The sequence below is a fragment of the Coregonus clupeaformis genome, unplaced genomic scaffold, assembly GCF_020615455.1.
Source record: "Coregonus clupeaformis isolate EN_2021a unplaced genomic scaffold, ASM2061545v1 scaf0003, whole genome shotgun sequence".
In the NCBI taxonomy this organism is placed as follows: Eukaryota; Metazoa; Chordata; class Actinopteri; order Salmoniformes; family Salmonidae; genus Coregonus; species Coregonus clupeaformis.
This window is the reverse complement of record NW_025533458.1, coordinates 1,666,626-1,691,057: the sequence shown is the minus strand read 5'-3', so window position 1 is coordinate 1,691,057 and position 24,432 is coordinate 1,666,626. Positions and strand designations below refer to the sequence as shown.

General features: G+C 39.4%; 1 protein-coding gene across 4 annotated transcripts in view; it reads left to right on the top strand.

The window, feature by feature from the left end:
* LOC121554512 (sodium/potassium/calcium exchanger 2) overlaps positions 1 to 24,432 on the top strand; it is a 184,679-nt gene that overhangs the window by 118,682 nt on the left and 41,565 nt on the right. For all 4 annotated transcript variants that reach the window (XM_041868128.2, XM_041868126.2, XM_041868127.2 and 1 more), the window contains one exon: positions 5,617 to 5,702. In XM_041868128.2, coding sequence (XP_041724062.1) covers positions 5,617 to 5,702 — 86 coding nt within the window. The remainder of the gene's footprint in view (positions 1 to 5,616; positions 5,703 to 24,432) is intronic.

The window sequence follows — 24,432 nt, the reverse complement described above, 5'->3', positions numbered from 1 at the left end:
GGCAGGCAGGAAGGCAGGCAGGCAGGTTGGGAGGTATGTCTGAACTGAAGACAAAACAAACGACAGGTTAAGGAGAGTAAAAAGCCAGGCTAAAGACAAAGGCAATTTAACTTTACTGGTGAGCCAAGTTACCGCTCTAGTAAGAACAACGATCTGGCGCTGGTGGAGAGCCATGCCCAGGAATTAGTAGTGCAGGTTGATGAGAGAATAGGATGCAGCTGCGTAGGCAGGAATCACTGGAAACAACCCGCAGCTGCACAGGAGAGGCAGATCCTGAGCACGCCCCCCGATCCACTCCAGACACACCCACATAATGGGGACAAACACACATACAGATACAACAGACAAAGAGGGGACAAAACAAGGAGGAAGGGAAACAGAAAAGGGAGAGACAAGCTGCCCACATAACAAAGATTGAGTTGAGGTTTAGGGTTTAGTGAATGATTTGTCCAAAATACAATGCTTTTAGTTTTTGAAATATTTAGGACTAACTTATTCCTTGCCACCCATTCTGAAACTGACTACGGCTCTTTGTTAAGTGTTGCAATGATTTCACTTGCTGTGGTAGCTGACGTGTATAGTGTTGAGACAAACAGGCTTTACTCAGAGCCAGTGGCAGGTCATTAGTAAAGATTGAAAAAAGTAAGGGGCCTAGACAGCTGCCCTGGGGAATGCCTGACTCTACCCAGATTTTGTTGGATTGGATTCCATTAAAGAATACCCTCTGTGTTCCGTTAGACAGGTAACTCTCAATCCACAATATAGCAGGGGATGTAAAGCCATAACACATACATTCTTCCAGCAGAAGATTATGATCGATAATGTCAAAAGCTGCACTGAAGTCTAACAAAATAGCTCCCACAATCTTTTTATTATCAATTGTCTCTCAGACAATCATCAGTCATTTGTGTAAGTGCCGTGCTTGTTGAATGTCCTTCCCTATAAGCGTGCAGAAAATCTGTTGTTCATTTGTTTACTGTGAAATAGCATTGTATCTGGTCAAACACATTTTTTTCCAAAAGTTTACTAAGGGTTGGTAACCGGCTGATTTGTCGGCTATTTCAGCCAGTAAAGGGTGCTTTGCTATTCTTGGGTAGCGGAATGACGTTTGCTTCTCTCCAGACCTGAGGACACACACTTTCCTGTAGGCTTAGATTGAAAAGATGGCAAATAGGAGTGGCAATATCGTCCACTATCATCCTGAGTAATTTTCCATCCAAGTTGTCAGACCCAGGTGGCTTGTCATTGTTGATAGACAACAATAATGTTTTCACCTCTTCCACACACAATTTATAGAATTCAAAATGACAATACTTGTCTTTCATAATTTGTTCAGTTAAGCATGGATGTGTGGGTTGAGAATTTGTTGTTAGCATGTCATGCCTAAGTTTGCTAATCTTGGCAATGAAGAAATCATTAAAGTAGCAATATCAGTGTTTTTGTTTTATGAATGACCATCTGATTCAATGAATGATGGAGCCGAGTTTGCCTTTTTGCCCACAATTTCAGTTACAGCGCTCCAAAGCTTTTGACTATCATTCATCTTTGTTTCATAGAACAGTTTCTTCTTTTTGTTCAGTATAGTCATATTTATTTAGCAATTTTCAGTACGTTTGCCAATCGGTTGTGCAGCCAGACTTATTTGCCATTCCTTTTGCCTTATTCCTCTCAACCATACAATTTCTCCATTCCTCGTCAATCCACACGGATTTAACAGTTTTTACAGTCATTTTCTTAATGGGTGCATGCTTATTAGTAACTGGAATAAGCAATTTCATGAATGTGTCAAGTGCAGTGTCTGGTTGCTCCTCATTACACACCACAAACCAGCAAATATTATTTACATCAACAACATAAGAATCACTACAAAACCTATTGTAACGCCTCTTATAGAGTGCATTCGGAAAGTATTCAGACCCCTTCACTTTTTCCACATTTTGTTACGTTACAGCCTTATTCTAAAATGGATTAAATAGTTTTTTCCGCTCATCAATCTACACACAATACCCCATAATGACAAAGCAAAAACAGGTTTTTAAATTATTTTGCAAATTCATACAAAATAAAAACGGAAATATCACATTTACACACAGTAAGTATTCAAACCCTTTAATCAGTGCTTTGTTGAAGCACCTTTGGCAGCGATTACAGCCTCACGTCTTCGTTGGTATGATGCTAGAAGCTTGTTTCTACCATTCTTCTCTGCAGATCCTCTCGAGCTCTGTCAGGTTGGATGGGAAGCATCGTTGCACAGCTATTTTCAGGTCTCTCCAGAGATGTTCGATTGGGTTCAAGTCCGGGCTCTTGCTGGGCCACTCAAAGACATTCAGATACTTGTCCCAAAGCCACTCCTGCATTGTCTTGGCTGTGTGCTTAGGGTCGTTGTCCTGTTGGAAGGTGAACATTCGCCCCAGTCTGAGATCCTGAGCGCTCTGGAGAAGGTTTTCATCAAGGATCTCTCTGTACTTCGCTCTTTCCCTCGATCCTGACTAGTTTCCCAGTCCCTGCCGCTGAAAAAACATCCCCACCACCATGCTTTACCGTAGGGATGGTGCCAGGTTTCTTCCAGACGTGAGGCTTGGCATTCAGGCCAAAGAGTTCAATCTTGGTTTCATCAGACCAGAGAATCTTGTTTCTCATGGTCTGAGAGTCCTTTAGGTGCCTTTTGACAAACGCCAAGCAGACTGTAATGTGCCTTTTACTGAGGAGTGGCTTCCGTCTTGCCACTCTACTATAAAGGCCAGATTGGTGGAGTGCTGCAGAGATGGTTGTCCTTCTGGAAGGCATTGGAGCACCTTAACTGAAATTTTGGGCAAAAAGGCAAACTTGGCTCCATCATCCACAGAGGAACTCTGGAGCTCTGTCAGAGGGACCATCGCGTTCTTGGTCACCTCCTTGATCAAGGCCCTTCTCCCCCGATTGCTCAGTTTGGCCATGCGGCCAGCTCTAAGAAGAGTCTTGGTGGTTCCAAACTTCTTCCATTTAATAATGATGGAGGCCACTGTGTTCTTGGGGCCCTTAATGCTGCAGAAATGTTTTGGTACCCTTCCCCAGATCTGTGCCTCGACACAATCCTGTCTTGGAGCTCTACAGACATTTCTTTCGACCTCATGGCTTGGTTTTTGCTCTGACATGCACTGTCAACTGTGGGACCTTATATAGACAGGTGTGTGCCTTTCCAAATTATGTCCAATCAATTGAATTTACCACAGGTGGACTCCAATCAAGTTGTAGAAACATTTCAAGGATGATCAATGGAAACAGGATGCACCTGAGCTCAATTTCGAGTCTCATAGCAAAGGGTATGAATACTTATGTAAATAAGTTATTTCTGTTTTGTATTTTTAAGAATTGTGCAAAAATGTCTAAAAACCTGTTTTTGCTTCGTCATTATGGGGTATTGTGTGTAGATTGATGAGAAAAAAATATATTTAGTCCATTTTAGAATAAGGCTGTAACGTAACATATGTGGGAAAAGGGAAGGGGTCTGAATACTTTCCGAATGCACTGTACATTATAATAGTCCCATCTTTTGGAACTTTGATTTTCCTTGCTATGGCTACAATGTTATGATCACTACATCCAATGAATTTGGATACTGCTTTAGAGCGGATTTCTGCAGCATTAGTAATAAATGTGGATGATTTAATTGCTGTGCTGTTTGTAAATAGCCTGGTAGGTTGACTGATAACCTGAACCAGATTGCAGGCACTGGTTACAGTTTGAAGCTTTTCTTGAGTGGGCAGCTTGATGAAAGCCAGTCAATATTTAGGTCACCCAGAAAATATACCTCTGTTGATATCGCATACATTGTCAAGCATTTCACACATATTATCCAAATACTGACTGTTAGCACTTAGTGGTCTATTGTAGCTTCCCACAAGAATGGGCTTTAGGTGAGGCAGGCGAACCTGTAGCCATATTACTTCAACAGCATTTGACATGAGATCCTCTCTAAGCTTTACAGGAATTTGACTCTGAACATAAAAGTCAACACATCCACCACTAGGTGACCTGTCTATATAGTCAAAATCACTTATACAGGTCCCCCATCACCCTCTGATGGTATTTATAACCTGGTATTATGCATCAAAAGAAACCTGGATTCAAATAAAGGTCCCAGCTATTTATCAAATTACTAATAGGCGAAATTCAATGGTTTTTGGCTTGGGTGAAAATTACCCCAAAAGATTTGTATTTTTAGAAAAGTCCATATTGATGCAGAAAATCTAAAATGTTGGTGTAGATATTACGAACAACTTGACTGACAAAGTTCTGAAAAATTGGGACCAGTTTTGATAACTGATGGCTTTGATGCTTGGTTCTCTTGTTGTTAGATTAGAGCTAATAGTCCATGCTGCTGATTAAATGGGTTTTTACTTTTAAAATATTGTACTGTAGTCCAAAAAACATTATGATTGGTTTAATATACAAATGTGTAGTGCCATGTCTTATTCACTCAGATTTTGATATGCCACATATTATATCAAATCTACATATCAAATGTATAATTAATGTGATTATTTTCTATGGTTTAGTTAATAGTGTATAGGATCCCTTCCAAAAGGACCAGGGAAGTCATTTGTTAGACGATTAGTATCTCCCTGACAATATCCTGCTGTGTCACAACCACACTTGGATTAAACCAATTTCCATGGCAATTATGTCATAATCATCCAATTACATGGCTTTCGGCATTTTGTATTTTAATCAAGAGCATAAATGAATCTGGCCCTAAATGAATAGAAGACATATTAGTCCCGTGTAGCTCAATTGGTAGAGCATGGCGCTTGCAACGCCAGGGTTGTGTGTTCGATTCCCACGGGGGACCAGTATGAAAAAATGCACGCACTCACTAACTGTAAGTCGCTCTGGATAAGAGCGTCTGCTAAATGACTAAAATGTAAATGTTAAATATTAGCCCTCATACAAGATAGGGGGAGCTGCATTGCAGGAACACACTCACACAGACATTCTAAGTCCAACATCTCCTGCTTTGCATTTTTGGTGCTGCTAGCAGTACTAATGGGGACAGATTGTATCGGTTAACTGTGCACTGAAAAGCACAAAAACATCCCTAAAACAATATATACAGCCACTGTTTGACACTGTAAGGCATGACCATGAATGACGTGAAGGTTGGATGCCCTAAAGCCAGTATCCTTCAATCCTTGTCTTGAAACACCAGTATTTTTTTGTTGTTGTTTTTTTCTTTTTTCATGGAAACAATTTGTATGGGGGAGAAATGGCTGTACAGTTTGTTTGTTTGTTTGTGGCAGCAATATGTTTGTGTGGATAAGTATGTACAATTTTTATTTTCTGAGGGTAATCATCATCAAAACCATGCAACATCAGCCCCAAATGTGAAGCAAACACTGTGTTTGTTAGGATACCGTAGATAGTTTGAATGATGGATGTGCAATTATAGCTAGTCATTTATTGATTAATTCATCTCTTGATTAATCATAGCAGCTTTTACAGTGTTTTACTGATATTACTCTGTATTTAATTAATTTACTACACTGATCTTACATGATCAGTGCATTGGATTTTTGTCTACCTATATACCACAATTGAATGAATTGCTCTCTATGTTTTCTCTTTTATGATATGCAGATAAGAATCTTCCAAACAGCTCGAATGTTGAGGTGGAAGTCACACCACCAATGAATGGCACTGCAGGACAAGAAGGGGAAGCTGTGGTAAGAAACCCATTTTAAGGGCACACACACACATACACACATACACACATGTTTCAACATAAACCCAACAGCAAAAAAGTGGGCACACATACTCAGCATCAAACTCCATAACTCCCTGCCAGCCTCTTGTACACATAGTTACTAAGGTGCTAGTCAGATACAGCAGAACCTCAAAGATACGAACCATAGAGTAACAGAATGATGAACCTGCACATTTATTAAATGCAAAAAAACAGAATTACTGTAGGTTAGAGACAAACGTAAATGTGGCTTTAATGTGCTTAAAACACATCAGATATTTAAAGTACTGTATGCAGATGCATGGTTAGGAAATATGTGAATACACAATTTATATTATAGACGCGACGATAGTGAATACACAATGTACAGTGGGGAAAAAAAGTATTTAGTCAGCCACCAATTGTGCAAGTTCTCCCACTTAAAAAGATGAGAGAGGCCTGTAATTTTCATCATAGGTACACGTCAACTATGACAGACAAAATGAGAAAAAAATCACATTGTAGGATTTTTAATGAAGTTATTTGCAAATTATGGTGGAAAATAAGTATTTGGTCAATAACAAAAGTTTCTCAATACTTTGTTATATACCCTTTGTTGGCAATGACACAGGTCAAACGTTTTCTGTAAGTCTTCACAAGGTTTTCACACACTGTTGCTGGTATTTTGGCCCATTCCTCCATAAAGATCTCCTCTAGAGCAGTGATGTTTTGGGGCTGTCGCTGGGCAACACAGACTTTCAACTCCCTCCAAAGATTTTCTATGGGGTTGAGATCTGGAGACTGGCTAGGCCACTCCAGGACCTTGAAATGCTTCTTACGAAGCCACTCCTTCGTTGACCGGGCGGTGTGTTTGGGATCATTGTCATGCTGAAAGACCCAGCCACGTTTCATCTTCAATGCCCTTGCTGATGGAAGGAGGTTTTCACTTAAAATCTCACGATACATGGCCCCATTCATTCTTTCCTTTACACGGATCAGTCGTCCTGGTCCCTTTGCAGAAAAACAGCCCCAAAGCATGATGTTTCCACCCCCATGCTTCACAGTAGGTATGGTGTTCTTTGGATGCAACTCAGCATTCTTTGTCCTCCAAACACGACGAGTTGAGTTTTTACCAAAAAGTTATATTTTGGTTTCATCTGACCATATGACATTCTCCCAATCCTCTTCTGGATCATCCAAATGCACTCTAGCAAACTTCAGACGGGCCTGGACATGTACTGGCTTAAGCAGGAGGACACATCTGGCACTGCAGGATTTGAGTCCCTGGCGGCGTAGTGTGTTACTGATGGTAGGCTTTGTTACTTTGGTCCCAGCTCTCTGCAGGTCATTCACTAGGTCCCCCCGTGTGGTTCTGGGATTTTTGCTCACCGTTCTTGTGATCATTTTGACCCCACAGGGTGAGATCTTGCGTGGAGCCCCAGATCGAGGGAGATTATCAGTGGTCTTGTATGTCTTCCATTTCCTAATAATTGTTCCCACAGTTGATTTCTTCAAACCAAGCTGCTTACCTATTGCAGATTCAGTCTTCCCAGCCTGGTGCAGGTCTACAATTTTGTTTCTGGTGTCCTTTGACAGCTCTTTGGTCTTGGCCATAGTGGAGTTTGGAGTGTTTCTGTTTGAGGTTGTGGACAGGTGTCTTTTATACTGATAACAAGTTCAAACAGGTGCCATTAATACAGGTAACGAGTGGAGGACAGAGGAGCCTCTTAAAGAAGAAGTTACAGGTCTGTGAGAGCCAGAAATCTTGCTTGTTTGTAGGTGACCAAATACTTATTTTCCACCATAATTTGCAAAAAAAATCATAAAAAATCCTACAATATGATTTTCTGGAGGAAAAAAATCTCATTTTGTCTGTCATAGTTGACGTGTATCTATGATGAAAATTACAGGCCTCTCTCATCTTTTTAAGTGGGAGAACTTGCACAATTGGTGGCTGACTAAATACTCTTTTTCCCCACTGTATATTATAGACACGAACGATAGTCGTTAAATACATGTTGAAGTGAGTTTTTCCCCTCGTAGGTTCTCCGTCAATACTCCATATTACGGAATTAAATTTGGCACACCGGTTGAGAACTCCGTTCCCTAAAGGGTCAGCAGATGATGCAGCGTTCTGCTCGCTAGTTTTCCTGCTGGAAGGTTGGATAGAAATTTAAGAAATTCTACTAAGTTGTCAACAGTTACACTTGAATGACAGACAAAGATTACATATCAAAACTGCTTTCCGAAAGGTCTTGTTGATGTAATTAAAAACAATATTTTTTCTGCTATCTTTTACTGCAAATCATGAAGGAAAGCTAACTAATTACATGGGGGCTAACAGGCTAATATTTCATTTTTGTTGAAGGAGAAACAGAAAAAGATAAACAGAATTAGGATTACAGATCATACATATCATTCAAAGTGAAAATGCAGCATGTATTGATTGGATATCTATTCAATCTATATTACGGGCTGTGACGAATCGAAGCTACCTCATTGTCCTGTCATGACTAGCTACTTGGCACAGTTGCCTGGCAGCCAGTAGCTAGCTAGCGGCAAAAGTTATTAGCTAGCTAGCTAGATAACACGTATCCTGACAATTTGGACATATTCACAAAATAATTAAACCAGATAGCCTGCATGCTTTAAAATGGTATATTTTTCTGTTAGCTTACGTTGTAGCTAAGTAACATTAGTTAACTAGCTAACTATTAGCTAGGCAGGCTGCCAAGTAAATAACATCCTGCCCAAGTGACCAATGACAAGTATAACGTTAACAATAACATTACCTCTCTAAAGACAGGATACAAAGAAAAAAAACTCTGTCGCAGCAATGGCACAAGTTAGGTAACTAGCTAACTCCTTATATCCAAGGTTGACAACCAATATACAGATTTTTTTGTTATCTCAGCCATATTCAAAATTGAGGCTGATGAAAAAGAAATCGCAACTGTAGCTAGCTAACGTTAGCTAGCTAATGTAATCAATTGTCTAAAGTTACATACAATAGCATAATGCCCCGACAGTTTCAGCAAACACACAAGTAGGAGAATGTTATAGCTAGGTCCACCTTTGCCTTTGGCCATATCTCAACAAGTATAGCCGTAACGTTACGTTACCTCTCCAAAGAGAGCTTTTGGAGAAAAAAACTTCAGCCGCAAATATGGCACAAGTTAGCTAGCTAGCGAACTCCTTATACCCAAGATTGATGCCCAGCACGCCTTTATTTTTTATTTTTATCTCAGCCATATTCACAATGAAGGCAGATTATTTAGAAATCGCAACCCGACCTCTCTAGCTAGCTACATTAGTTAGCCAATGTAATCAAATCAATGCCTGTCTAAAGTTACATAGCTAGCTACAAATCAAATCAAATCAAATCAAATTTTATTGGCCACTTGCGCCGAATACAACAGGTGCAGACATTACAGTGAAATGCTTACTTACAGCCCTTAACCAACAGTGCATTTATTTTTAATAAAAAAGTAAAATAAAACAACAACGAAAAAGTGTTGAGAAAAAAGAGCAGAAGTAAAATAAAATAACAGTAGGGAGGCTATATATACAGGGGGGTACCGGTGCAGAGTCAATGTGCGGGGGCACCGGCTAGTTGAGGTAGTTGAAGTAATATGTACATGTGGGTAGAGTTAAAGTGACTATGCATAAATAATTAACAGAGTAGCAGCAGCATAAAAAGATGGGGTGGGGGGGCAGTGCAAATAGTCTGGGTAGCCATGATTAGCTGTTCAGGAGTCTTATGGCTTGGGGGTAGAAGCTGTTGAGAAGTCTTTTGGACCTAGACTTGGCACTCCGGTACCGCTTGCCGTGCGGTAGCAGAGAGAACAGTCTATGACTAGGGTGTTTGGAGTCTTTGACAATTTTGAGGGCCTTCCTCTCACACCGCCTGGTATAGAGGTCCTGGATGGCAGGAAGCTTGGCCCCAGTGATGTACTGGGCCGTACGCACTACCCTCTGTAGTGCCTTGCGGTCAGAGGCCAAGCAGTTGGCATACCAGGCGGTGATGCAACCAGTCAGGATGCTCTCGATGGTGCAGCTGTATAATTGTTTGAGGATCTGAGGACCCATGCCAAATCTTTTCAGTCTCCTGAGGGGGAATAGGCTTTGTCATGCCCTCTTCAAGACTGTCTTGGTGTGTTTGGACCATGATAGTTCGTTGGTGATGTTGACACCAAGGAACTTGAAGCTCTCAACCTGTTCCACTACAGCCACGTCGATGAGAATGGGGGCGTGCTCAGTCCTCTTTTTTTTGGCGAAACTGTCCCCCGACAGTTTCAGCAAAAACACGTAGGAGAATGTTATAGGTCTATATTCCCTTGATCATTGGTATTAGCTTCTCCTGGCCATATCTCCAATATTATTTGGACAGTTTCATCACAAAATCATACATAGGAAGGTGTCCAGCAATACCCGAGATGGCTGTGGACTTTTGTTGCATCTAACAGTAAGGTCCTTAGCCTGATATATCCTCAGTTTTCATAATAAGAATAAGAAACAAGAAAGATGATTCACTTTATTTAAAATTATGATGTAATGTAAATGAATCAAACATTGAATGACTTTGTGAAATGTGTAAGCTGCAGGCTGTCTGTGTTGTCATCCGTCTCAGTCGTCTAGTGCAGTGGGGCAATTTACAATCACCAGAGAGGTCTATAATAGAGAGAGGTTACAAAAGAAAGGGGTCGCCTTGGACTAGGTGGAGCTTCAGATCTCCTGCAGAACCCTCCTGTAACTAACCTGATTCAGTTTATGAACCAGGGTCCAGTTTCCCAATAGCGATGGAACTCAGGCTTACGTGTGTTTTAACCTCTACGGAATCGGTGTCCCGTATACGGGACGGTTGAGCTAATGTGCGCTAATGTGATTAGCATGACTGTTGTAAGTAACAGCAAACTTTCAAGGACATAGACATGTCTTATATGGGCAGAAAGCTTACATTCTTGTTAATCTAACTGTACAGTAGCTATTACAGTGAATAAATACCATGCTATTGTTTGAGGAGAGTGCACAACAACAATAAACGTATCACGGCAACTGGTTTGATACATTCACCTCTGAAGGTAAATAATGTACTTACATTACATTACAATCTTGCTCTGATTTGTCATCCTAAGGGTCCCAGAGATAAAATGTAGCATAGTTTTGTTTGATAAAATCTATTTTTATATTCAAATGTAGGAACTGGGTTCTACAGTTTGAACCCTTGCTGTCTCTGGCTCCACACCTACCCTGCCCGGCCATCTAGATGTGTGAAAGTCATTGTATAAACTAATGATCCATCATGTATGACATTCCTGGGAGTGTGTAAACTTACATTTTGTATTACCATATCATTTTTGTATGTTCTCTATAGTTATATACTTTAAAATGTATCAATTGACCAATTCGGCACATTTGGGCAGACTTTATACAAAATAGTCCAGTATTGCAATGCTTCACTGGATCAATCTGAAACTTTGCACACGCACACTGCTGCCATCTAGTGGCCAGAATCTAAATTGCGCCTTAACTGCAATATTATATTGTGGCCTTTGTCTTGCATTTCATAGATGATGGAACAAAAAACATAATAGAAAATGTTTTTTTGTTTGTATTATCTTTTACCGAATCTAATGTGTTATATTCGCCTACATTAATTTCTCATTTCCACAAACTTCAGTGTTTCCTTTCAAATGGTATCAAGAATATGCATATCCTTGCTTCAGGTCCTGAGCTACAGGCAGTTAGATTTGGGTATGTCATTTTAGGCGAAAATTGAAAGAAAGGGTCCGATCCTTAAGAGGTTAACAATGCATCTTACCTACAACGGCCGAAGATGTAACATGCGTTTTCCAAAACAGTACGTAGAGCGAACTGATAGGATAAAAAAAAAAGGCGGCACTGCTTTCGGAACAGCTTTCTTCATTGAAATCTTACCTTAAAATTAGAATTATTCCACAATACTGACGATGGATCAGCTCCTAGAAAGACATGATCCCTTATGGTTGAAAATATTGAGGCGGCTTGTTCTAATGCTTACCTATAATAATACACTAACTCAAGATTTGGTACATCATTGTGCACATGTTGTTACACATTAAATATATTGAGGCAAAAAATTACAGACAGTTGCCTACAATTAACAAAATATAACTGAATTGAAAGAAAATGAAATTGATTTCAATATTATTGAATTATATAGGCCTGTAGCCTATACTGTAGGCTATTTATCTTTTAATGCAGTCATCTCTGTTTTCATTTAAAGCATATTTGTATCCTTTGCTTGTTTGTAACAATTGTAAAGACATTGTCAGCTTTGTATTTGTATTCAACTTCGTTGTGAAGTTATCAGCGGTCACAGAGAGACAGATAAACATCTTGATTCTATGTTTAGCGGAGATCTTCCATGTATAAAGTGATGAGGTAAGGAAAAAACGCATCTAACGATGCACTTAACTGTTCTACGAGTGGTCTGAGGCAGTCGGTAAATAATGAGCGTTTCCAAATGCAACTTTAGTAACAATGCTTTTGGGAAACAGCTCAGAGATTTAACGATGCTCCTAAGAAGGTTCTAACAAAGAACATAGAGGCTTTGGGGAAACCGGGCCCAGCTAATTATTAGAATCAGGAGCACTAGATCAAGGTCGGAGCAAAAACCTACAAGTCTGTAGCTCTCCAGGAACAGGGTTGGAGAGCCCTGTATCAGATAAAAGTAATGCTTGATGACTGTTGATTGAATCTGGATCTGGTCGTCCTCATTGTGGTAGGTAGACTGTCACCATGATGACCTGAAAAATATGAATTATTTCACAATTAGTCTGTTTGCTAACTGTAGTAACACTCAAACATCTAACATATCTGCTTGTGGTCAGCAAAGAATGCAACAGACATTCATCGTAGTATGGTCAATGTGTTCACAGAGTTGGATCATGTCTACAAAGAGTAGCAGGATGTGAATTGTCTAGAACATGAGCGGTGCAAATTTGGGTCTGTGCATTTTCAGAAAAGGTGTGTGTGTACCTGGCTGGAGGTGAGGACTCGGAGCTTAGGGTGTGCAGAGTTCTGTTTGGTCTGTACAGGTCTCTGGGCTTTGGGGGAAGTTATAGACGACAAACAGAGAAAGAGTGCAATGAACACTAGAGTAGCACACACAGACACAGATACAAACCCTCAGCTACGGGAAGAAGAGAAAATGTATATGATTTTATGGATAAGGTATCAGTATAAATACAGGTATGCCAGCTGGAAATTGGGTGTTTGTCGAGGTAAATATGGCAATGAAACTTTCTTAACACAGAATATGGAGCTGAAGGGAGGATACACATGTATATACATGGAGGCTGGAGTGATAGGTGGACTTGACTCCATACGTCTCCTCACTGGCATCCCAGCCATCAGACTAACAAAGAAAGATACAAGGGAATGGTGGTTAGTGTGTGTGTGCATCTCACCATGTGTGTGTGTGTCATAGTTTGTGTGTGTCTCACTCTGTCTGTCACCAGGACGAAGCCCTCTCTGTTGCCGTCTCCTCTGTCTCACCTGCAACAGCACTGTGCTCCCAGTTCACCCCCCAACAAGCTGATCGCTGTTTCTGTAAATGCAACCACACACACACTTACATACACAAGGCGCAAATGTTTTGTACAATATTTGGACTCCTCAGTCCACATTAGTTTCTCATAATACAGCTCACAGAGAGAGGAGAGACATAACTGTAAATCAACGATACACTAACACTAACTATAAACAATTAACAAACAATCAGTAATTAGGAATTGATGATTCATCATATTGAGATGGGAAGTGAGTACTGAATTCCTCCAACTACTTAGCATCACTGAGATAGTGTTGTACTGTAACATGAGGTCATAGAAATCTGGCTTGCCTACTACTTACTTAAACTGCGTACTACTCGTAGTATTTACATACTATTTAGAATGTGTACTGTTTAATTAAAACGAATGCAGTAAGCAAGAAATATCAGCATACTAGGTTCCTCTATACTCAGAATGCATAATCTAATACGCAATTGCGTTGGCTCCTGCCATTCTTTCATTTTGGTACAACATGTCAATTTATCTGATTATCAGCTGTTGTCAAACACACGTGAGTCGGAAAAGGCGATTCTCTTCCTCAGTAGTGTGCAGCGAATTCTACTAGATCAAACGGCGAAATGAGTATGACATCCTGGCATTTAAAGCATACCACATTTTCCAAATTTCACATGCTATAAAACTTTCTATTTTCACATAGTCAAAATGCCTACTATTTAGAATGCAAGTATGGGTATGCTCACCTCCTCTATTTTGTGCCTTGCTGTGCCTCCACCTCTTTCTTCCCTTTTTTTCTTTTCTTTTCTGGCACCCACTCCTGAAAGAGAGGTTTCATTAGACTTCATTGAAAAACAAGGCAGGCCGGTCCAGTATATTACCCTCCAGCAGTCTCTGATACCATATACTACTGTTATACAGTCTGATACATTACTGTAGCTTGTAACACTGTTCACTACATTATACCAACTCTGACAATAACACATGGCTGAAGTCTACATCATCTCATATTACAGTACACTCCTTAGGCCCCATTAACTTCCGTTGTTTGTGTGTGTGTGTGTGTTGCACCTGGAACTGAGGTGTTCTTCCACCAGTGCAGGTTGTCCTGCTCATTGATGGACATGAGAGTGTTGTGGAGCTCATTATACACAGCCTTCACACTGGGAGAGAGAAGGAGGGAGAGGGAAAAGGCGAATGAGAGATCAGGGCATGCAGAAATTATGAGTGAGAGATGAGATAAAGAAAGACCACCCACATCCACACACACCCTCCTAGTAACAGTCTGACTGCAGGTGTAGCTTACCTATCATTGTTGGTGGCGTCCATTGCAGATCATTGCTGATCCTCTTCCTCTGCTCCTCCAAGGCAGGTAGAACATAATGTTATTGCAATATTGAGAAAAGGGTAAATGTGTTATTCAGTACTTACTTTGTTTGGGGTTGTACTGTGTTTTCAAATGTGTTGGCGAATTACAGGTGGATATCCTAGATCTAGAAAATTATGTATATTTTTAAACTATCAGATCAACACTGCCAGAAACAAATAAGGTTTTGTAAATTATATACATTTAATCATAGGACTGGATGGTTTCAAATACTAACATTAATTAGCTACCTAGCTAGGTATTCTACTCATCAAAGCCGTCAACTCGGCTGTTTACAGCTAGTGTTACAACTAACGTTATACGACGGGTGGGTCTAATCCTGAATGCTGATTGGTTAAAACCGCAATGTTAAAACCGGTGTCTATTCCAGTGGTGAAAAAAGTACCCAATTGTCATACTTGAGTAAAAGTAGAAAATACCTCAAGTAAAAATAAAAGTCACCCAGTAAAATTCTACTTCAGTAAAAGTCTAAACGTATTTGGTTTAAAATATACTTAAGTATCAAAAGTAAAACTATAAATCATTTCAAATTTCTTATATTAAGCAAACCAGATGGCACTATTTTCTTGTTTTTTAAATTTACGGATAGCAAGGGGCACACTCCATCATTCAGACATCATTTATAAATGACGCATGTGTGTTTAGTGAGTCCGCCAGATCAGAGGCAGTAGGGATGACCAGGGATGTTCTGTTGATAAGTGTGTGAATTGAATCATTTTCCTGTCCTGCTAAGCATTCAAAATATACGAGTACTTTTGGGTGTCAGGGAAAATGTATGGAGTAATATGGACAATATTTTCTTAAGGAATGTAGTGAAGTAAAAGTAGTCAAAAATAAAATAGTAAAGTAAAGTACAGATACCCCAAAAAACGACTTAAGTACTTTACACCACTGGTCTATTCCGCACGTTACCACCGGCAAAATCTATGACATTAAAATGCCTATTTACTCTGTTCAATCTGACTGCGCAATCCACTGTCTCATCAGCCCAGCCAGGCACTTTATAAACTTGATCTCCACTATAAAAAGCATCTAGACATTATCTCACATTTCTTTTAGACTAACATTTAGTTTTCAACAGCAGAGATTTGTATAAACCTTGCTGTCTGTCTCTCCGACATTTGCAACATTGTTTCAATATTCAAATTTTATCTCCAGCTGTCCCATAGTAATGAACAAGTCGGGAGTCGGGAGGAGACAGACAGGCAGGCAGTGTTTCTCAGCTAGTCGAAATCATGAATCAGCTGGCATATTTTTTATGGATATATACAAAGAAATGTCCATTGAAAAAAGGTCAAACCAAACGAAGTGCAGCTAGTTTGCAGTCTTTCCAGCTTCAGTTTGAAGTGATTGTGTTTGCTGTGTTGTTGGCTAGCTCCTCTGAACAACAGTGTCCTGACAAGTGAGCAAATGTTCTATGCCAGGTGAAATCGTGCCTCATTAGCTCATTGTTATGGATGTATCCAAATAAATGTCACTAGAAAACATCTTAAGCAAATGTGACTACTTTGCTGTTATTCTGGCTGCACCTTTTGACGTGACTGTCAGTTAGCCGTAGTTGGCTAGCTAGCAAGCAAGGGATAAGAATGTTGCCAGCCAGTATGGCAATGGAACATTTAGAACGAATGACTGGGTCGCGTCCATAGATACAGAACAAAAAGACTGAACGACTGGGTCGCATCTCTATCAACCGAACGGATAGAACGAACGACCAGCCGGCCTGGGTAGCAACCCTAGATTTGTGTTGGGACTATATCTTGTGGAAGGATAAAATAGTATGAATAAATTAATCAAAATAAAGTTTTTAATGAAAATATGTCAATCATTATTTGAATATGTTGATAACCTGTTGTATAAAAGTGATAATGCCCTCGAAGCCGGTGTTTGGAGAATATATTGCCACTGTTTGCCGGATTTTGTCTCGGGCCTAACAACACCCGTGCCAATATATCCTCCAAACACTGGCTTCACGGGCATTATCACTTAATTAGAAATCGTATCTAGCTTGGTCATAGCAATGCAACGGTATAGCCAAATATTACTATTTCTGGCATAGTTATAAATAGGTAATGTTAGCTAGCTAAGTAACTTTCAGGACCTAGCTAGACCTAGAGATTAGCCGCTAGCTACATTAACATTCGCTGACAGGCAAAACTAGTATTGGTAACATCAGCTAGCAGGAGGACTGTACGCTAGCTAGCAAGCGGTGTCACGTTGCCAAAGGTCGCAAGTCTGTAGCTAGCCAGGTAGCCAACTTGCTAGTTAGCTATTTTGCTAGCTAGCTAGCTAAGTTATCAAACTAGCTAGCTAGTAATGGTAGTGTCCGCTAATATCGGTGATACAATGGCACCATTCACTAACTAACACTATCTAGCTAGCTACAACGTTGATGTAACACACAGATAGCTGGGCGGTGTATACTTATGAACTTAGCTAGGTGGCTAGCTAACACAAACAAAACGATGCCTAGAAATATGATCTGTAGAAAAAGGCTTGCACAACAAGGAAACTTTTATCTCAAAGTATGTTAATGTGAACTAACCCCTTTCATCTGTTTTAACTAGCGTTAGCTAGCTAGCTGGTACTGCCCAGTGAGCTTCAACAAACAAAACAATACATTGCTCTCGGTGTGACTATGTCCTACAGTGTAGATTGATTGTGCAACCCCTCTCCCCTAACGAACTGTTGCAACTTGTCTGTGTACTAGTGGTGGAGAGTCGTCTCTTCTACCGAGAGTTGGGAGTCGACGCTCTATGGGCATAATAAGCAGGCCTGCCTTCCCACCTTTGGGACAACGACTCCCATTGTTAGGGCTGAGACATGAGCATCTCCTCATTACATACAGATGTCTGGTAGAGCATGGTGCTTGCAAAGCCAGGGTTGTGGGTTCGATACCCACGGGGGACCAGTTAGAAAAAGTATGCAAATGTCGGCTACTCTGGATAAGTGACTTAAATGTAAATGTCCTGGTTGGGTAAGATCAGCTGGACGTCTCTTGGCCTTTTCTAGAGAGGTCAAATGACCGCCTGAACCCAAAAACTCCAATACCAAAACTATGTTTACATACTGTATATTGTTGTGTCTGTTACTGACAGAAATCTGTGGTCACTCTCACTGACACTCTTGCGATTTATCCTCAGATATTTCAGCAATTATTTTTTATTCACAGAAGGAATTCATTTTACGTATGTGTATTATCAACCACACATTTAATTAACTACAGATTTTCACATAGCAAGCTAGCTCAGTTTAATTTACAGGTGAAGAACTCAGGAGGGCGAGAATCCGTTGATTGATGGTGGACGAGGCTTTACGTTTCACAGGTAAGTTACCTAATGAGCTGATTAGCTAGCAAGCTAAAGTCAGTTCCATTGATGTTTGCTAATTTGCTAACTAAGTTGAAGTAATACTACACTCAAAACGACTATAAATCCTATGATTTACAATGTTAAATATGGTTTATATGTGAGAACAATATTTTTGGTGAACAAATGTTTAATTTCGTCATTATAATAAGATAAGAAGAAACATGTACAAATATTTTGGAAATCAAACCCACAATGATATGGCTTTAATTATGCAATTATTCCTAGTATAAATTGTAGCTAACTAAAAAAAAAATGTATCTTCTCAAACAGTGCATCCCCCTCCCTCCCCTCCTGTGCATTGAAGTGTAGCCTACTCCAGGGTTGTAACCCAAATTATTTTCCAATGGTTTCATTCTGAACAGAACCATTATTTTTTTTGTTCTGTTCCACTGTCCTGACCAGCAAAATAAAGTTAGGAATCGGTTCGAACCAAAAAAAAGTTATGGTTTATATCGTTCCTTGCTGTTCCTTTTTAAACCTCTGAAATACATTTTAGTTTTTTACATTTAGCTCAACATTAAATTACTTCCCCAATGGATAATGCAGCTTGCTATGGAGCGGGCAAGGTATGCATTGGACAGACAAGTATAGTGTAGGGTGTGACATGCGACTGAAATTTTGTGGGTGAGCAGAGCGCTGGGCATAAAGCACTGGGCAGAATTATAATGTACCTACAGAGGAGCGGCTTCTATGAAGGAACTTTGAATGTCTTTGAACTTCAGAGAGTTGGCTTAACTAATGTCGTGGAAATTCTTACACAGGGACACTCGAAGTCAATCTTAAATGAATCATTGTTTATTGTCAGTGCGCTGGAGAGGTTCCAACCAACTCAATGCACCATAGTACACATGTCAATCAGGAGCTCTGCTGGTACCGTCCCAGCAGTTGTCTTATATACGGCTATACACAGACAAGTTATATTTGCATGATTTAGCATAATACATTCATAATTACCGCTTTGTTTCATTGATGTGACCGACCAATACTGGTTCATAACATGTGACAGACCAATACCTCACGATGCTTCTTCTCTCTAAGCTGAGACCTTGAAACTGAGATATATTTCATTCTCAAAACAAGGTCTGGGCGTACTGCCAAATTGCAGATACTGATAAGTGAGGATTCATCCAATCAGTCACTTGCATGAACACAGAAATGGGTTATTAGGACAGCACATGAATAGAACATAGAAATGTAAAGAATAGAAGATCACTTTCGTTCTCGGTATTGGTTCTGTTCCCTGAACCGGTTCCAACCCCTGAGCCTACTTATTATTTATTTTTTACCAATTTATCTAAGAACATGTAGCCTACATATGTTTTTGGACAGTGAAGGAAAAAACAACAACATTTGGCTTTAGTACTCAAACATTTATAACAATGAATTAGATACATTCATTAAAACATAATTTTTGATACGTAAATTAATAAATATTCATTCTTCCACCAGAAGATATAGTCCAGACAAAAATCTGGTTGTTAGTTATTTTGGTCAGGTTGTTACAGTCGCTAATTATCTTTGCATAGTTGCTATGCAAAAGGACTGGTTGCTATGCAGGCTGAATAATGTTCTTGTCACTTGCTAGCTAGCTAGCCAACTTCAGCTAACTCAGTCACGTCAAACATTGAACCTGGAATGACAGTACACTAGGTGCATTTTTGTTTGTTTGAGCTTTTTTTCAATTAGCATTTACTTGGATATGTCCATGATAATTACGTTTCATGCTTGCTTTCGCCTAGCTCAGAAAAAGTTGTCTTGTCTCCTCTGTGCACCGTTCACTCTCTATGTATGGTACAGAGATCGAAAATAAAAAGTGAAACATTGTTTCCGAGGTCGGGCAGGCAGACAGCAAGGCTTATATTAACCCCCGCTGTACCAAACTAAATGCTAGGCTGGTAGCAAGGGGAAATAATGTGCGAGTTTAAGTACGAGAGATGATTCGGACAGAAACGTGAAAATGATATTCTTATGGAGGCGCAGTGATAATTTTCAGATGGAACTGTTAGCAGGCATAGTGTGCCTGTGATGGCCAATACAGCACGGCTTGGAACGCTGCTTGTCCAATCAGCATCCAGGATCCAAACAACCAGTTTTATAAATGACACTACAACATTCGATCGCAGCCATGTTAGCGACCCATTAACATCACATGGGGAATATTTAAATAATGCTATGTAACTGAATGTCCAGAATTAGAACAATATTCAAAATTCTAAAAGTTGTCCCAACTCTGTAAATATATGGCTCTGCTCTCTCCTAACAGTACAACATGGAGCTTTTTATTTTCCCATTAAGCTAGCCAAATGTAGCATACTTAAGTTTTTCTATTTGCAATTATTGTATGTGTGATGGCAGCAAATGTATGCTTTTCGAATGCTAGAGATCAACATGCTGTTTTCGTTTTTATCGTTAAAAGATGACAACAACAATAGGGAGAGGTGTGAGGAAAAAAGGAAATACTATGAAGCCTTAAAACCCAAAGAAGCAAAGCGTCAAAAGGTAAGTACAAGACTTGATTGTAACCTTATAAAATGTGAACAGAGGAAAGGGTAGAAAAACAATGGAAAGCAAAAAGGTGGGAAGCCCAGGAAAAATAATGCAAACAGCAAACAGCGTATGCTTACTCAAGTGCATGCTAACGCTTCCAAAACAATCATAGTGCTAACTTGTCGATGTGTCAAAGCAGATGTCCAAGTATGTTAGTTGGTAAGTACAGTATGTTGTCCGCCAGTCACTTTCTTTCATTTGAGAAGCTGCAGCATTTGTCAAGCATGCCCTAGTGGAGCTGGCAAGCAGTGTATGCTTCTTTAAGTGCACAATAATAATTTCAACATAATCAGTAGCATTGAATGCTAGCTATGAGTCTTTCCAGAGTGCAAAATCACTTTTTATCTGCAGTGAGGTGTGGACATTCAACATGCTTCTTCACTTTGTTTTCCTAGTCCACCCATCACATTTTGTTGTAGTTATACTTTTTATTACTTGGGCCACATTTTATAACCTTAAGCTAATGTTAGCTACCACAGGCTAACAATCAATGGAAGTGATGGGGGATGTGAGCATGTTTTTAAAAAAAAATCAAAATCACCTGAAATAAATTCTAATCAATTCCATATTTAGTTTGATGTTACTTAGGTGATTTGGCAATTTAAAAAACATGCTCACATGCCTCCATCACGTCCATTGATTGTTAGGTTGTGGTGGCTAAAGTTAGCTGGTGGCCATTTAAAGAAAACTGAATCATGGATTACACTTTATCCTGGCCCAGAGACCACTTTCAGGGTGAGGAACCATTAACATCAAGTTGTAAAATAGTGAACTACTTCTTCAATGATTGTCTTCTATTTTTCAGGTGACAGCAGTGTTCCCAGCAGTGTTATTTAATATAGGTAGTTTTTACTATTCTTGATGGCTTCCCCCATTTTTCTCAACATAAGTTTGTAATACAATTTAAAAATTGTATTTGAGGATTTTAAGTTACTACTGTTACATTTGTGGTATGTATATTATGTTTTGTGTTTCTGTGACTGTCTCCTGTTTGTGTTATGAATTACATCTACACTCGTTTGAAAGTACATTTTATATCCAAGTAACCTTAATACTAGGGTAGTCCTTGGTCAACTTTGACTTAAATTGTATAGAAATAGTTAATGGTTTAATATTCCTGATATCCTATTTTCCAGGAGCTTGCTCGATTGTCTTGTTAAAAGAGATTTGGGAAGAATTGTTAAGTTTCTCCCAGATTGGCTTAAATGGTTTTTCTGATTTTTTTGCTTCCCTCTGGAAAATAAGTTGTTTGTATTTTGCCTTAACATTGAATAAATTATAATAGTTAAACTGCTATCTTTGCCATCTGTGATTATTTGTGGAATTGTCATTATAATTGTGACCGACCACCTCGATTCGGTCTTACGTTGCAAAATCTGAAATTGTGTTTTTTACATTGGATAAAAGTAGAGACTCAGAAAATTGTATATCATACACTGCAGTTGAGGAACAATGGGGAAGTAATTCTGCTTTGAAAGTTTATAAACTTTAACCCCACTTTTGAGAAAATGGCACTTGAATGTTTTGGTACACCTACTGGATAGCTCTTCTTTGTCTACACCTATTCAGTGTCGTTCACACCCTCTTAAGCCACACCTATCTCTTTAAGGATTCACATTTGAGGCCATGTGCTAAACAGAGTGAGTAAGGTAGTGTAGTAAACAACCAAAGATTTCAAGACTGAAAGTGGTGAAAGTAGTAGTCTACAATTAGGAAAAACTCCAGGTAAAATATACTTTATCTAGTCCTTGACCGATATCCTAATCTGTCATGTTGTGCTTCACATCACCGTCTCTGGGAAACACACACTATATCAAATAAAATCAAAGTTGATTTGTCACCAGTACAGGATACAGAAGGTGTAAACGGTACAGTATTGTCTAGACAAGCATTTCGCTACACCCGCAATAACATCTGCTAAATATGTGTATGTGACCAATAAAATTTGATTTGATGAGGGACACATGTTCATGAAATACAATAGATGGCCGTAATCACTCCCAGACACACCTGGCTAACTTGATGGGTCATGTAATCATCTGGCGAAGTGAAGTCTTTTGTTTAGACAAGTAGCTAGCTAAATAAATGAACTATAATCCCAACCCATACAGTACAATCGGATTGTCATAGCTAGCCACCATGCAATAAATGCTGTAGTATGAATCTGCAGGCAGCTAAAGCTAACCAACTAGGTTCAATGTTAGCTAGCTAGCTAACATTAGGCTATAACTAGCAATGCAAATGGCTTTCTGAGATACAAATAATATTACTACACAGATCATACACGTAACGTTAGCTAGCGAGCCAGCAAGATAATGTTTGCTAGCTAAGATTACGATTTAACTTGCAATGAAAACGACTTACTGACAAAATGATAAATGTATAATATCTGAAAATGTAGCTAGACTCTTACCCGTGTACATGGATGAACGCGTCATGGCAGACTGGAACCACAACTAAGGAAGACGTCCTGTGTCGTTTCTGTTTTGTTTGTAGCTGCAGCTTGTTTGGCCGTTTGTGTCAAGTCACTCTGGTTCACACGGGCCGTGTGCAGAAAGTAGTCCATCACAACTTTTTCCCACTGATCTTTGTCAATAGGGCCTGCTAAATTCAGGGCAGTAATGTTGTTGAGAGCAGTAGCAACACTTTTGCAGTTCTCCATGGCTAAAGTTATGTCTTTCAAATGGAGTCAATTGGAGCACATTCTTACTTATGACTGTGGTAAATGTATAAATGTAATACAAATGTATATACATTTAAATAATTGTATAGTTAATAAACTATTTATGTAATTTTAAGACCTTTTGGGCTAGTGTCTGTAGCTTAAACTATTAAAGAGCTGTACCATTTTGAAAACCAACCACTTTAGGATGCCATTGACAGCCATGTTGTTTTATGCAATTTCAAATAGTTATGCATGCTGTTCTATGCCATTTCAAATAGTTATAATTTAACATTTAGTTTCAACAAGCACAGTAATAATGTTTGGTGGCAGGACTTGTGCTATTATCACACGTTCCAGAAAACCCCCCTGGAAATTCATACAAAAAACTATGATTTAAGGAAAATGTTAGCTTTGGTCTGCAGCTGAAAAAGACGAACATTAAAAAATCTAATTGGACCTATGCACTAACAAGGCTGTTCAGCATACATTACGCAGCTCGACATCTGCTAGAGTACTGTAAATGTATTGAGCTACTGTATTTCAACAACAGATGTACTCACATTGGATGGGTTGACTAGGATGCAAACCTCTCAAACAGCGTAATAATACATACTCTTAGAGTAGGTTTACCCCATTAATGTACTTGGTAATGTAAACATGTTTTTTCATGTAAGACACATATGCAATCTGCCACCTGGGAATCTGTTCAATGGTCCTAATCTTGATATATACCCATTGGTTATTAAAGAGGTAATATGCAGTTCAAACAACAACAAAGCCATCACCCCAGCACTGTTTTGGTAAAATGCTGAGGAATTGGGGGTGGAGAAATGTAACCACTCTCAAATTCATTTGACCTTTATTTAACCAGGAAAAGCCCAATGAGTCTCTTTTTCAAGGGAGACCTGGCCAAGAAGGCAGCAACAATCAATGCATTACAGAATTAAAACATACAATAATACAATACAATTCAACAACATGATCCAGCCTCAAAAAAGTATTTACACTCCTCTGTAACAGAGTCTCCCATCAAATGTTTTAATTCATTCAGTGGCACTAACATATCTAGATGAAGCATGGATTGTAGACTATTCCATGCCTCTGGTGCACAAGACAAGAAGGCAGTCTTGCCTAATACTGTAAATGTCCTGGGGACTTTAAGTAGCAACCACCTAGCAGACTGGTTATGGTAACTGCTGGTTGTGAAGGAGACC